A 16017-nucleotide genomic window follows, 5' to 3' on the forward strand; every position below is an offset into this window, starting at 1 on the left:
ACTTTGTTAGAGATGGGGAACCTAATTCTCTGCCTTGTAATATTTGTATTCACTTGTCATAAAACTCCTCTGCTTCTGGAGTATTTTACTCCAAAATAGAAGTAGAGTCCAGCTTTTTAAGTAGAAACCTATTGTAATAGTTGAGTCCTTGCCTGGGGATCTCTGGACTGAGAACACATACTTCTGAGGCCTTTGACGTTATATTCTAACTTAGCCCCTTACTATACTAGATTTATATATTTCAGATTATGGTTAATTTATCATGTCATTTTGATTTTGCTCTAAGTGAAAATACATTTCAGATTTTTTTTAAATGTAATTTTTGAAATGCTGTATATCCAAGTGAAAATTTTCAGTCCTACACACTATAAGCTATCTTTTTTCAAATGTGTAAAATTGTCAGATGGTTTTTGCTGTATAATTTGACACCTCGGGTCCTTAAAACAAATTAAGCAAAACTCATTCTCACACAAAAGATGAGTTCTTTTTTTTTTTTAATCGAGGAAGGGAAATTTATAGTTTGCATATTTTCCCATTGTGATTAACCAAGGATTAGATTTAATTCTGTAATTCTGAGATATTATGTGCAACTTAACTTCTTCATGATTCTTTTTGTTCTCCCTCCTTTCAGTGTTGAGAGCACTGCACTCAGGCTTATAACAGCATTAGGTAGCTCGGAGGTGCAGCCGCAGTTTACACGCTTCCTTAGCGACCCCAAAACGGTGCTCTCAGCGGAATCAGAAGAACTCAACCGCGCCTTGATACTGACCTTAGCTAGAGCAACTCACGTAACAGGTACCGTGAACATACAGCTACCACCAACAAAAACACATGAGCTAGAGTGTGCTGTGCCACTGCTGACTGCTAAGGGGATAACACACTGAAAAGATACTTCTCACTTGTTCCCAGAAAACCAGCTCTTCTGATATCTTCGCTATTCTTCTTGGTAGCTTCACCATTTCAGTCATTAATTTGAGTTCTTCTGTGTGCAATCATTTTAAGTTGAACATCAGTTTTCAGTCATCTGACAACATTTTAAAGTCATGATTCTTGAGCTTTTTGGTCTCAGGACTTTACTTTTACTCTTAAAAAAATTATTGAAATTTCCAATGATTTTCTTTATATAGATTATATCTATGATATTTACTTTGTTACATATTAAAGTAAAAGTTTTTTAAATGTTTGATTCATTTAAAAATAACAGTAATAAACCTGTTACGTTAACATAAATGATGTGCTTTTTATGAAAAATAAACCCTGTTTTCCAAAACAAAACTTTAGTGAGAAGAGGTGCCATTGTTTTACATTTTTTGCATCTTTCCTTAATGTCTGATATAAAGGAACATTGCTGAATTCTCATATTTGCTTCTACATTTCTTCTATTGCAAATGTTATTTTAGCAGAAGTAGGTAAAGAAAGTATGGCCTCACACAGATATGAAGTTGGAAAGGGGAAGAGTATTTTAATAGCTTTTTTAGCCAATTTAAATATTCTTTGATGTTATACAAAACTGGAAAATTGATAGTTTCTGAAATGTTAATTGCAGTGTGGAATCTAAAGTCCTATCAGTGAAGTCTCTACTCCTACATTATAGTTTGTTGGTCTGTTTTGTACCTTTTATGGTTTTGTATTCATACATATTTTATAACTTCATGAAATTGTTTTTTGGAAAACATTGGTTTAATGAGTTATATAGATCTTGTAAATGTTGACATACTTCATCATACAGTATAGAAAATTACATTTTGTAATCTCACTACAAATTTCATTAGAAAAAGTCTTTAAGTATTAGAAAACGATTAGGCTTGTGGTAGAGGATTTAAGTTTCCAAATTTCTAATTTTCACTCAAAAGTTCAAATGGTAAAATGATGCAGTCATGTGTTCTTGAAGTGACAGGCTGTCTTTGCTAATTTTCAAGAAAATGTCTGCTTAATGCCCAGATCTGGATAACTGTAGTTTTCTGTCAGATGTTCTTTCAAGTGAAATTGGAATTTCATGAAAAAAAGAGCTGATTTGACACAATACTCAATCACACAAGTGTTTCTCCTCAAGATACCCATCATGCTTTGGTATTATAGCTAGAAAACCTTTTGCATACTTCCATTTTATTGCACAGAATATTAAAAATCGGTGTACTTAAGGGCTGAGAAAAATAATCCTTTTTCCTGTGTCTTATCAAGGATATTCTGAAGTGAAACTGGCGCTTTTTTTTTCATACTCCAAGTGTGTGATGGTGAGAATTGCAATAGCTATTAGTAGTTTGGTGCCACTGTTTGATTTGTTTTAATGGCCAGTAGTTTTACCCACCATTGCTTTTGCACCATCAGTGCACATACCAACATAGTAAAAAGGCCAGTGATATCTTAGTATTATTGTTTTAACAGCTTTGATCTCATTGAATCTACAAAAGGATGTTGGATACCCACAGAATCTGCAGACCACACTTTGAGATCTACTGTTTTAAAGAAATAGTTAATGTGTTTAGCAACCTCAAATTTATTAATGTAAACTGTCTCATTTTACATAAGTAAACCTCTTTGATTTAGAGAGTTATAGTAGCTGTTTCAACCACCAGAAAAGATATCTGTGGTTCTTTCTTAATTCTGTTTCCTTGGCTCAGTAAAGTGAGTGCTGTACCTCATTATCAGAGTGAATGAATGAACACTCTGGTGGCCTGTACCAGTATTGCATCATTGGTACTCTGTAATCTTATAAAAAAAAGAAAAAGAAAAAGATTCCAGATGTCTTTTGCAGTCTCTTCAGTAGTTATGTTCATATTTACTAATGTAAATCATTCATAAACTAAAGAATTTAGGTCCTAAGTTGACTATAACTAGTAAAGCAATGAATGCAGAGCCATGAAATTCTCTGAGTGTATATATTTGTGACCTTCTCTGTGATATCACTTATGAATTGTGGCCATGATCTCTCATACCTGGGTTACATCTGTTTGTTTATGTTTAGATTTTTTTACAGGCTCTGATTCAATTCAGGGAACTTGGTGTAAAGACATACTTCAGACCATCATGAGTTTTACTCCTCATAATTGGGCTTCGCACACTCTTAGTTGTTTTCCAGGCCCACTGCAGGTAATTTGGTCTTGAATTGCATATTGAATATACAGTATATAAAACCATTCTTCCCATTTACAGTGTAATTCTAGAGCGTTTTGGTGACATCCAAAGAAAATTAGCTTTTATTTCTTTTTTTAAAAAACTTTGCTATTGCTTCTAAAATCTCTTGAGTTATTCTTTGTCTTATTCTAGAACTGGGTATGTTTCTAAAATTTTAATTATTATGGCTTCATCTTATTAGTTAACAGTTTTAGAATCTTAAGAGAATTAACATGTTACCTGAAAAATTCTCTCTCTCATGAACTGGAGTGGGGAGAAATGCAGTTTAATGGAGCTTCACAGAATACACATATGTACATTGACTTTTTTTTTTTTTAAATCACACAGAGAGAAATCCTGTGAAGTTGGCTTTTATAATATGGAGAAAGGAAAACCTCATCTGTCTTCTAATTTTCAGAAAAAAATCTTAGGCATAATGAACAACTTTTTCATAACTTCTAATAGAGCTAGCACAGTAATTCTCAAACTTATCAAAATCACCCAGAGGGCTTGTTTAGCTACAGATTGCTGGGCCCCAGCTGCAGAAACTTCTGATTCAGTAGGTCTGGGATGGGGTCCAAGAATTTGCATTTCTTACAAGTGCCAGGTAATGCTGATAATTGATGGTCTGGGGACCACACTCTAAGAATCACTGGATTTGTATAATGGATTTTCCTCATAGAGACTAAAATATGTAACCAGAGGGTACATACATTTCTCCCCCTGCCCACCAAAGATGAGCAGAAGTATCAACAGATGATTGAAGAAAGTTTGAATTCAAGCTTGTTTGAATTTCTTTTTAGGAAACCTAGGAATGGAATCTTATAGATAATCTAGTATTTTCCCAGTATAGAAATTCTGGCCTTGATTACTGAGTTGCTTGAGGTCACCTAGAATATATTAGTGTCAGAGTCAAGCCCGGAACTGGCTTCCTGACTGAAAGCAGTGCCCTTTTTACTACAATCATTGAAATAAACTTCTGGTCTTCCTTTTAGGCATTCTTTAAACAAAACAATGTGCCTCAGGAAAGTCGTTTTAATCTGAAAAAAAACGTGGAGGAGGAGTATAGGAAGTGGAAGTCAATGACCAATGAAAATGACATCATTACCTACTTTTCTATGCAAAGCTCTCCGCCTCTCTTCCTTTGTCTTCTCTGGAAAATGCTCCTGGAAACAGATCATATTAATCAGATTGGCTACAGGTAAGCCAGAAACCTAAATCTGCATTCCATTTGGCAATCTATTATACCACACAGCAATATAATTTATTTTTGACTCTCTTCTCTTCAGAGTTTTGGAGAGAATTGGAGCCAGGGCCTTGGTAGTCCACGTGAGAACCTTTGCGGACTTCCTGGTATATGAGTTCTCTACATCAGCTGGGGGTCAGCAACTGAATAAATGCATTGAAATTCTTAATGACATGGTATGGAAGTACAACATTGTTACACTGGACAGATTAATTCTCTGCCTGGTAAGAATGCACTTGCTTAACAGATTTCTATGCAAACAGTCCCATTTTCTTTTGGCTCATTGTGCATGACTGCTGGATCTTGTGCTGATCTACTCTGTATTGTTTCTAAGGATTTAATTAATTTATACTATAAATCGAGCATTGCTGTCTGTTCCGTAAAGAACTAGAGATTCCTCAATTTCTTTATTCATTTATTCAGTAAGTTTGTATTAAATATCACTATGTTGTATACACAGAAGGTACAGAAGTAAATAAGACAGATGTGGTCCTGGCCTTGTGATGCTCTGAGCTGATTCTCAGAGGCTCCAGCCAGAAGCAGGAAATAGTAAAAAGTCACTGAATTTCTTTACAGAGTGCTGGTAACCATTTCTGTACACTTTGGTAGCCGTAGTCATAACTGAGTGTTTCTTATAGCCACCCAGTATCACCCTGTGTTTTTTATTCCTGACTTTGATATCTGTTTCTGTCCAAATTTTAAGCACTGAGCCAGGCTGGAAAATGCTACATTTTTTAAAATACTATATTGGTGATATTTGGGGGGCTTAATTGGTTAACATTAGTCTCTTACCTGTAAAGCATAGATATAAATGTCATAGTCTAGTAGGGGAACTAAGGTAAGTCTATAAATCAGTAAAATAAAAGGATAAGTTAGAGATGTAGGAAAAATATTGCCAGGCAGCAATGAGAGATCACATCCACCTAGGTGATGGATCTTGAATGATGGGTTAAATTTCAAAAAATAAAGATGGGTATCTCAGGTGAAAGCCAAAAATAGGCAAGAAAGGGTCAGATATGTTTGGGGAACATTTGAACAGTTGTTTTGGGGTTAGACTAGACACATAATGAAATTCCAATAATGAGATTTTACTGTATTCCAATTTAGAGTCTCAAATTTAGACTCCTTCGAGCCTTGCTTTTGTATGGGTTGAGCATTTTCATATAATGTTTCTGTTCTTCTCCAAAGGCCATGCGTAGTCATGAAGGGAATGAAGCCCAGGTTTGTTATTTCATAATCCAGTTGCTGTTGCTCAAACCAAATGATTTTAGAAATCGAGTAAGTGACTTTGTGAAGGAAAATTCCCCAGAGCACTGGCTACAGAATGACTGGCACACCAAGCACATGAACTACCACAAGGTACTGATGCAAATTAGTGCTTCGGTCAATCCTTTGTAAGGCCATACTTAGGTGTTTGGCTAATTGACTTGGCTGTTTTCTCTGTACCTCTGCTTTTTTCTCTCTGTCTATATAGAAACGAATTAGCTCTCTAAACTTCCTCGGGATTCTAGACTATCTCTAATGTCAAGAACAAATTGAAACTACAGTTTTAGTAGCCATGGATTTTACAATACAAAATAAAAAGTTATAAATTCTTTTGTATGTAAATCTCTTTTGGTGTATCTTTGGGATAATAGAGATTTTTGTCAAGTAAAGGATTCTAGATTTCATTGCATTGCTGGGGAAAACACAGTTTCATATTCTTTGAAAAATGGCATGTTTATGTAGCTCTTTTTTTAAGAAAATAAAAAAAAGATGCCCTAAACATTTACCACTTCCTCACTTCCACAGAAATATCCGGAGAAGCTCTATTTTGAGGGCCTGGCGGAGCAGGTCGATCCTCCTGTGCAGATCCAGTCCCCCTATCTGCCCATCTATTTTGGGAATGTGTGTCTCCGATTCCTTCCAGTGTTTGATATAGTAATCCACAGGTTTTTAGAGTTGCTCCCAGTATCCAAATCGTTGGAGACTCTACTAGATCACCTGGGAGGCTTATATAAATTTCATGGTGAGTTTTTTCAAATTTTAATTCCATATAATAGCTCTATAAACAAAAGTAGGCTGGACGTGACCATTTGGGTAACAGTGGTTCTAAAGGTTTTATTTTAGTAATTTTTAATAAACGTGTTTTGAAGGGAAGTGCTATGTGATGATGTCATGAAGTATGAAATAGATGACATAAAAATGTCAATAGGTAGATCATAGCAAAGAAAAAAGTAACATGCAAGAGATGCCTTATTTTATATATTGTGTGATTAATTACCAAATCTGTACAGAAGGAGAAACGTATGAATTTAGAACAGACTGATGGTCCTGTGGACTAAATGGATCATGGCAGCCTTCTTGAATGAAAAGGATTTGAACCATGATGTATTTGATTTGTATGAACGTAAAGGAAAAGAGAGAATACTAAGCAAAAGGAGTCCTTTGGGAGAATCATGGAGGTGTTAAAAACAAGGCATTTTGAAAACAAATGCCTCACTGGGCTAAATTGAGGATTCGTGTAGTGTACCTGATGGTAGATCACCTTAAATGCCAGGCTGAGAAGTTCTGATTATAACCTGCAGATAATCGAGAGTTAACTAGAAGTTATTGAGTAAAATCATGCCATGGAAGCATTTTTTAGAGAGATAAATCCAGTTGTAGTAGGCAGCATGTCTTGGAAGGAGGAAGCCATTTCAAAGACTTAGGTCAAAATGGTTGGGTATATGATTGACATCTAGACAAGTATGATGGCATGGAAAATGAGAAAGAAGGGACAGATAGTCAAGGAAGCAGGAATTGGGCTTGACTGACCAGTTATGGGGAGAATATGAAAAGAAAGAAATCAAAGACAGCTTTAAAGCGTTAAGCCTGGTTTGCATTTTAGCACTACAGAACAGGAATGAAGTTTGAGGGAACATTCCTTTAAAAACGTTTTTCTTTTGGATTGGGACAGAACAGAATGCAGTGAAAGTAGTTAGTCCCATCCCTGTCCTCCAGCGAGCCACTTTCTTTCTCTGTAGGCAATCACTGTTACTAGTTTCTTGTGTATCCTACCTTAGGTATTCTGGGGTTGGTATTTTTTTTTACAGATATTTATGTAATAGACATATTGTTCTGCACCTTACTTTTTTTTTACCTTTATAATGTATAAAGATTGATTATTTTGTATCAGTACAGCCAGAGCTGCTTCATACATGTCATAAGTGACTTGACCAGTTCCCTGTTTTTCACCATCTAGGCTGTTCTAATCTCTTGCTAGTATAAACAGGGCTGTAGCCACATTCCTTGCGCATATGTCATTTTTGCAGGATAACTTTCTAGAAGTGGAATTGCACTACCTTAGAATATTATGAATATTCCTCAGTATAAGCTGTGTATATTGGTAGAAGCTTTCTGCCTTGTCCTAGAATAAAAATATACATTGTATGCAGCTGTCCAATATGAGAAATAGTTTCATAATCTTCTGAACTGTGTTTTTTGGTAATCTTGGAAATAGAAGATTAGATTTTCACAGTTGTTACTAACCAGATAAACATTGTAATGATCTGTTTTCTTCTTGGCAGATCGTCCAGTGACTTATTTGTATAATACTCTGCACTATTATGAAATGCACCTGAGAAATCGTGAAAGTCTCAAACGAAAACTTGTCCATGCGATCATTGGGTCGCTCAAGGATAATCGACCACAGGGCTGGTGTCTAAGTGACACTTACCTGAAATGTGCTATGAATGCACGAGAAGACAATCCCTGGGTCCCAGATGACACCTACTATTGCAAATTGATTGGCAGACTTGTAGATAATATCCTTTTAATTGTGATTTTTTTCAGACTCTTCAAAAATAACTGTATAGTGATTTACGAGAACATATAGTAGCTTTTTATATATTCCAAAACTTCAGTTTTTTCAAGATTTTTTTTTTAATTTTACTTCTGTAAAAAGGTTTTGAAATCTTAAAATTAGCAGCATTATTCCAGATAGGCAGAAATTTACTTTATTAAAATTTATATTTTAATAAAGACCTTAGAGAAGAGATTCATTTCCAAGAAAAAATCCTATTCCTAAACAAATGCACTATTTTCTGCATCTCTTTGCCCCTGGAGAACATAGACTTTTGTTGCTTTAAATAAATCCTTGAATTTTTTAAAAAACATTAATAGAAATTTTCCTTTTTTTAGTGAAAAAGATTCTATATTGGTATTTTTATTTCTTTTATTTCATTTTAAGTTATTAGCACACTGTACTTAATAAGTCTACACACCATGCCACTATTTACTAGATAGAGCAATTTTACATGAATGGGCATGATTTATTTTCCTACACAAAGGAATTATTTCCTGAAGTAAAAGAACTACTCATTGTAAACTAATTTTCTTATTAACTATCCTTTAGTTATTAAATAGGTCGAGAGAGCCTGGGGATACTGTGGTTGCGTCCACAGCTGTCATGTCACAGTTGTAACACTTCAATAAGAGCAACCGTTTATACCTAGGGTTGATCACATGGTTACTATTGATACATTTCAGTCACGTCAAACTTATTTGTATTTGGTTTGTATTATTTGTCTCTTAAACTCTCTGATAAGTCACTTGGAGGCTCATTATCAGATAAACTGATAATCAGATGAGATGTTTACATGTGAAACATCTTGAAAACTGTAAAGCACTATACAAATGTGAGCCATAAATCTCAAGGTAATCAGATAGTTATTGCTTTAATCATCTGCACCGATGGCTGGCAAATCTCCTGGTCCATTTCCAAACTGTGACTGGAGATTCAATGAGTTTCCCAATCCTGCTGCCCACGCACTGCATGTTACTTGTGTGGAGCTCATGGCCTTGGCTGTTTCAGGCCAAGATGTTGGAAATGCTCTTCTCAATGTTGTCCTAAAAAGGTGTGTATCCTGTTTTATGTCATAAGATTCATTGTTTATTTGTAGAAGATGTTACTTTACTTGGAGCTGTTAGACAAACCTGTTGTCTCAAGGCCAACGCACACTGAATAGTAACTGTCTTTCGGTTCCAGATCTTGTCTTTGTGATAGAGGTGGAATGGAATGATCCCTGAACAGGGTCAGAAGACCTGGGTTTGTTCCCACTCTACTCTATTTGCTGTTTGATGTTAACTTAGGAATAATGTTAACTTCTCACTAAAGACCAACATAAAATAGGGGCTAATGATTGGAGAAGACGTATAAATAAGTGAAATCTTTCAGCCCAGCAACCATTGTTAAAGGAGACAACCAAAAAAAAAAAAAAAAAGCCTTGTTTTTGTGTATATTAAATTTTTACTCAACAAAAATCCATTGTAGTTTTATTTTTTATTGCGGTAAGTCAGTTATCAGCCCCCAAATTATGTGTGTTCTCAAAATAAGATCCATTGTCAACTATATCAAATGTTTTTATAATTTCACATTTTTATTCTTTTTTTCTCACCAACAGTCAGCCTTTAGTGCCAAGAGAGAACATTACATCATGGATGAATGCAATTGGATTGATCATCACTGCCCTACCAGTAAGTTAATCATTGTGATTTGTACATAGTAATAGGATGCACTGTTCTCTTTCAGCCAAAAGAATAAAATGCACATAAGATGCCCTTGTATACGGACATCATGCAGTTAATGAAGTGTTTCATATTTTTTTAAGTTTTCACATTATTATTGCTTCAAAAATCTACAGTGGCTATTTTGTTTGCCTTTTGCATCAGATCTAAATAAATCTACCTGACTTACAAGTTCCTGCATCCTTTGGTCTCACCTCGCTTATTCAACTTTAATTTTCACATTACAATCTGATCTGCCTTTGACTCCTTAACATATTATGTATCTACAGCCTTTGCTTCTGCAAATGATGCTTGTAGAGACATGTTTCAGGTACTTCTGCCATGTAAGAGAATATACCAGAACCTTGTTCCTTCTGTCACCTTCTTTAAAGCCTACTCATTTTTCGCTGGCCTGGGGCTTGCTTCTTCAGTGAAGCCTTCTGTGATTTCTCTGCTCATGTGAAGTCTCCCTTCTGTGACCCCCACAGTGTCTAGTCAGTACCACACAGTTGTCTGCTGCAACATCTTTGAATGTCAGTAATATTGTCTAAACCTGTACTTCCTGAACTTGTTTGATGATGAACCTTTATGAATCATCTTTTTCAAACACACCTCCTATATATATATTTATCAATTATGAATATGTACCAATGTTATCTGTGTAGTAAATATAGGTAAAGCAATTTATTGTATAGTGAATATTAGATACTAAATGAACAGACACGCATATGGAGCCCTCTAACAACGCTTCTCCCCAGGTTGTTACTAACTTAATTTGGACTCATTATGAAGCCACACAAAGACACAAGCTGGATAAGTAGAAAACATTAAAGAATGAGAAAGTGCTATTATTGGGGGCCTTGGAGTAGAATACTGAATATGGGATGGAATACTGGATAAATGATAATTTTCATCAGGGTTTCTTCTGGTTTTAAAGGAGCCATATTGGATTGTCCTTCACGATCGAATTGTGAGTGTTATCAGTAGTCCCAGCTTGACGTCTGAGACAGAGTGGGTCGGCTATCCGTTCCGCCTCTTTGATTTCACCGCTTGCCATCAGTCCTATTCGGAGATGAGCTGTAGCTACACGTTAGCTCTGGCGCACGCCGTATGGCACCATTCTAGCATCGGGCAGCTTTCTCTCATTCCCAAGTAGGTATTATGATTTCTTAAAGACATTTGACTTTTCATTTTGTTTTTGTTTTTTAATCTCATTTACATGTGAGGTATTCATCTCATTCAGCAGAACAACTTACAAAGTAAAAGTGTTAAGTAGTTTCTAGATCATTAGAACGTCTCCTTTATTTTAGAATTATTTGAATAAAATTAATTTGTGTGTATAAATAATAATCTGGTATCTAGTTTTCCATTACCATTTTCGGAGACTTAATCAAATGCTTTTTCCAGAATATATCCCAAAAGTTGCCTTTTGAACTGTATAATCATATTATCCTATTTCCTGATTATTTTTTTGACTGTATAATTGGTACTAATTAGATTCAGATTTCTTGAGAATGACCTTTATATTAGGTTGGTTATTCTCTTTTTATTTCAAATAATTCACGTTCTGTCATTTGGTAATTTTACTATTATGAATGACTCCTAAATCTGAAGTAATTTATTTCAGTAATTAAATAAAAATAAGAACCAGTGAGAGATGTGAGATTAATTAGAAATGTTACCAAAATTAAAAGAAACTTTAAAAAGTTATTACAAATTTTGCAAATACTCAAGTAGGCTGTATTAACAAAATTCAAACAATTCAACTGATTTCAAGTCATAAGAAATTTTTATTTTTATCTTTAAATTACAGGTTTCTTACTGAAGTACTTCTTCCTATAGTGAAAACTGAGTTCCAGTTGCTTTATGTGTACCATCTTGTGGGACCATTTTTACAAAGATTTCAGCAAGAGAGAACTCGATGCATGATAGAGGTAAATACAATCTGGGTTTTCTGTGATAAGATTAAGTTCTAAAATGTATATGTATATAGGTTTCTTCCCCAGTGTTTTTCAAATTCATGTCATTACCATTAGTAGGAACATCAGTTTAATAGGATCTGAGAGTAATTTTTGAGGACTAGTGTCCCCATGACTTAGTATGCCTGTAATGGTTTGGCGCAGGATATGTTAAACTGGAGACTCAGGGGGAAATGCTCATCATCTAGGTTGAGAAGAAAATTAAGGACGGAGAAGTGCATTTGAGAAAGCGCACTATAGTACAGAGGAATTAATTAAAACCATGAGAATGGGTGAAGTCGACCACCTATAACAACAGTGTAGAGAAAAGAGAAGGAGTCAGGAATAGAACCTTAAAGTTGAGCCACAAAGTGGAACTAAGAAGGTACAGTATACAGGATCCCTGAGACTGCAGGTGTCCCAGAAATTGAGAGGTGGTTTCTAGAAAAAGGACTGTCTATCTCTTAATTTTAATAGAAATTGCTAAATTAGGAAGAGAAATTGCATTTAAGCCCTAATAGGGGCACTTTCTAGCACTCTGGATTCTATCATAAATGCAAGCGATATCATATCTCATGTGCATAGAGGTCTGTATGATAGTGACAGTTACTCAGTAAACATGTTATTCTCTGTGCTGCTCTTGTGATGGAGTCCAGCTGCATCATGCTGAATTATTGGACCATTTTTGACCATTTAAATCATTTTGTATTGTTTGTTAAATAGATTGGTGTGGCATTTTATGACATGTTGCTGAATGTAGACCAGTGTAGCACCCACTTAAACTACATGGACCCCATCTGTGATTTCCTGTATCATATGAAGTATATGTTTACTGGTGACAGTGTAAAAGAGCAAGTAAGTTAACTCTATTTTTTAATGATGTTTAGTTTAGAAAACTTGAACATATGATAGACCTTTTTGTTTGGGTAAGTGGGGTTTTTTTTCTTTGTTAGTTATTTTCTTTTAAGGGGATATGGTTAATAGACCTTTCTAGGCAATAAGAATATTATTCTAGATACAGTATTAAAGTAAATGCCTGTTATAATGTCTCTCACTTTTCCCCCTTGGTATTTGCAGCAAAACATCTGAAAAAGACCTGGGGGTTTATTAATAGTAAACTCACGAGGAAGAAACCATACAGTATGGCTACTGAAAAGATCAGAGAGGCCCTGTGTTAGGAGTGCAGGGGGCATAGTTTTCCCACAGTGATTACGGTAGACTGTGGGGACGTCAGACAGATTGCAGCATGACTAGAAGACTAAAGCCGGAGGGTGAAGAGAATAACTAATGAAAGGTATCTGAAGGAACCAGGGATGCTTAACTTGAATGTTTAAAGTCCTAGGAAATTACTTGTGTCTTCACTATTTGGGGGTAGCCATTTGGAATGGGTATTAAATTTGTTCTCTGTTGCATACACAGTCTGGTGGAGTTAAAGGGAGGCACATTCTGACTCAACATATAAAGAGCCACTCCCTGGTATGACTGTCTCTGAGTGGAAAGGACCTCCTTAAATCATAACTGAGTTTCCTGTCTGTGGGAAGGAAACAGAATCTTGGCTGCTTTAGAAGGGTGGAGGGAAAGCGGATAGGTGAGGTTAAGTGATCTCCCCTCCAAACTTTAAAGTTATTGCTCTCTAAAATGAGAAAGGCAGGTAAACTGATATATATAAACATATGAATCCTAGTCTACAGGACCCATTCCTTGGAGCTGGGGCCCTGGGGTGGGGAGCGTCTTGACCTTTCTGCCTCAGCAGGACTGTCAAGGAGAGCTGAGTGGGAACCGATACAAAAATGTTTTATTTAGCATATTCCTTATATTTGGCCCTAAGAACTTTGGGAATACAGAAAGGAAGAATTATTAATGGACTAATCCTTCTTGGTAAGATCAGAGAACATTTGAGTAAAGCTGAGAAAGCAATGGAACTGCTTGATGCATTTATTTCTTTAAAGTATTGTAATTAAGAGTAGATCAAATATTAGATTTAGTTGAATTCTAAGTGTAAATCAAAACAAAAAGTTTTATAGATAAATGTTATGAACATAAGTTATTCAGAGAACTTCAAAATATAAATGTGTTTCATGCTTCTGTGAAGATGGCATTTTAAAAGGATGATCACCCTATTGGATGTGTAGAATTCCCAGTGTGAACTGTACTAGCTACTGGCAGCGGGGTGACTGGCCAGCTAGGTAAGTGGTATGTTGCTGTAAATAGCGCATACATGGAGATATATATATATGCATCGCACACAAATGCATAAAGATAAGGTGTGTGTGAGGGACAGCACTTTTTTTCCCACGTGTAAGAGAGAAATAATTTAATCTGCCTTTGCTAAAACAGGACATGTAGAGAAACTTCTCACCCACCCCATTCTACTCCGTAGCTTATTGTCTCAGGATATGTGTAAATCGCTTCTTTAAAGGTGAGAAACTGAGGTTCTCTGGTTAAAATATTTTTTACTGGGTTTTCTTTTTAGGTAGAAAAGATTATCTGTAATTTAAAACCAGCTTTAAAACTTCGTCTTCGATTCATCACTCACATTAGCAAGATGGAACCGGCTACAGTGCCTCCACAAGCCATAAATAGCGGGTCGCCAGCACCCCAGTCTAACCAGGTGCCAGTGTCTTTACCAGTAACTCAGTGATGTCAGGTGTGCTGGGGAGAAAATGGAAGTGCATCCGTCTTTGAAGGTGGACTCGAGTCTGTTAAACCTGAACATGGCTGTGCTACGTCATGATGCAGTAGAAGATGTTCAGATTGTTTTATTTTGATTCAAAGGGTGAATCTGTTGAGCTCCAATTCCCATCTCCCTGTCTGTGTTTTTGTCCTCCAGAGATCATCAGGCTACGTGTTGTCATATCCGTAACAATGTATTCAAGCTACCCGAGAATGTGGAAGTATCTGATCAAATGACTTTTACTAGACACTCAATCTTTCCCATTTTGGCCATTGTTTTTGTTTTAATTTTTTATTATTAATGACTTATTCAGTCTTCAAATACATTTTTTAAAGGCACCACACATGTAAAATAGTTATTACAAAGCCTTTTATATTTAAATCTGTATCTTTGGGATAACAGATATTTGTCAAGTAAAGGACTCTAGATTTCATTGCATTATAGGAGCAGACAGTTTCATATTCTTTTAAAAATGGCTTAAAATTTTTATCATAGATTTCCAAGTAAAATGGACTCATTTCTATTGAGGTAGATTGGCAAGTTTTTGCCTTTTCTATGGACTTAAACTTACTATATGAAATGAGTTGGAAGCCATGTATGAAAATAACATAGCTAGAAATGCATAAGCTTAATAAAATCATGCTTAAATGGTGATTCTTCAATCTCTGTTTTTAAAAATAAAGTAATTGCTTTTTCAGGGTGACATTCTCACCTGGTAGATTATATGATTCTTTGAATTTTTATAATCTTAAAAGTTTTAAATATTTATATTTTTAAATATCATGTACATTTTTGGTTCTTTAGGGGTTATTAGATTTTGAGAGACATACTGTTAATTGGCGGGGAGGGGCATTAAGATTGTAAAATAATTATTGAAATCTTTTGAATGAATAAACTGATTAATTACTCAATTTGAATGAGCGTTTGCTGTGTGCCAGGCAGTGTACTGGCTGGGTTAGAACAGAGGACTGGGCAACTTCCATGAGTTGTACCCTATAGTTGGTGACTGACATTGACCTAGGCATTAAGAGTTACTGATTTTTCCAGAAAAGAATTAGTGAAGTTTAACCAACTGTACCTCAAATTTTTATTTCCAGATACATTCCTCCTAGACCTTTATCTCTTCATCGCTCCTATTATTATAATCACTAAATCTTTATTTGCCATGCAAGGGCAGTTTAAATTTTATATAATAGTATAAGCAAAAAGCTAATAATATTTTTAAAATTCTCCAGAAATTTTATGCGAGAAATGATTTCAAGTATTACTCTTAACATGGTCTCAATATATTCTTGCTACCTTGAGGAATATATTGCTTTGAGATCCTAAAATGGGAATAATTATGACACTGGTATTATACAAATATAATAAAGGAAATGAAAATCAGTATCACTTTCTCAGGGACATACACATTCCAATTAATTTATTAAAAAATCAATTTTTTTCTCTCTAGCTTAAGGGAATATGGCTTTCCCCATTTAGACTTTAAAGAGATTATT

The 16017-nt window shown here is 35.3% G+C and overlaps 1 protein-coding gene across 2 annotated transcripts in view; it reads left to right on the plus strand.

The window, feature by feature from the left end:
• MED23 (mediator complex subunit 23) overlaps positions 1–15435 on the plus strand; it is a 38929-nt gene extending 23494 nt beyond the window's left edge. For both annotated transcript variants that reach the window (XM_010988663.3, XM_010988664.3), the window contains 13 exons: positions 632–795; positions 2966–3090; positions 4110–4315; positions 4404–4584; positions 5549–5719; positions 6152–6368; positions 7909–8145; positions 9072–9237; positions 9784–9856; positions 10824–11038; positions 11700–11820; positions 12568–12699; positions 14318–15435. In XM_010988663.3, coding sequence (XP_010986965.1) covers positions 632–795; positions 2966–3090; positions 4110–4315; positions 4404–4584; positions 5549–5719; positions 6152–6368; positions 7909–8145; positions 9072–9237; positions 9784–9856; positions 10824–11038; positions 11700–11820; positions 12568–12699; positions 14318–14485 — 2176 coding nt within the window. In that variant the 3' untranslated portion in view covers positions 14486–15435. The remainder of the gene's footprint in view (positions 1–631; positions 796–2965; positions 3091–4109; positions 4316–4403; positions 4585–5548; positions 5720–6151; positions 6369–7908; positions 8146–9071; positions 9238–9783; positions 9857–10823; positions 11039–11699; positions 11821–12567; positions 12700–14317) is intronic.
• The last annotated feature ends 582 nt before the right edge of the window (positions 15436–16017 follow it).

The sequence above is a fragment of the Camelus dromedarius genome, chromosome 6 (assembly GCF_036321535.1).
Source record: "Camelus dromedarius isolate mCamDro1 chromosome 6, mCamDro1.pat, whole genome shotgun sequence".
Classification (NCBI taxonomy): domain Eukaryota; kingdom Metazoa; phylum Chordata; class Mammalia; order Artiodactyla; family Camelidae; genus Camelus; species Camelus dromedarius.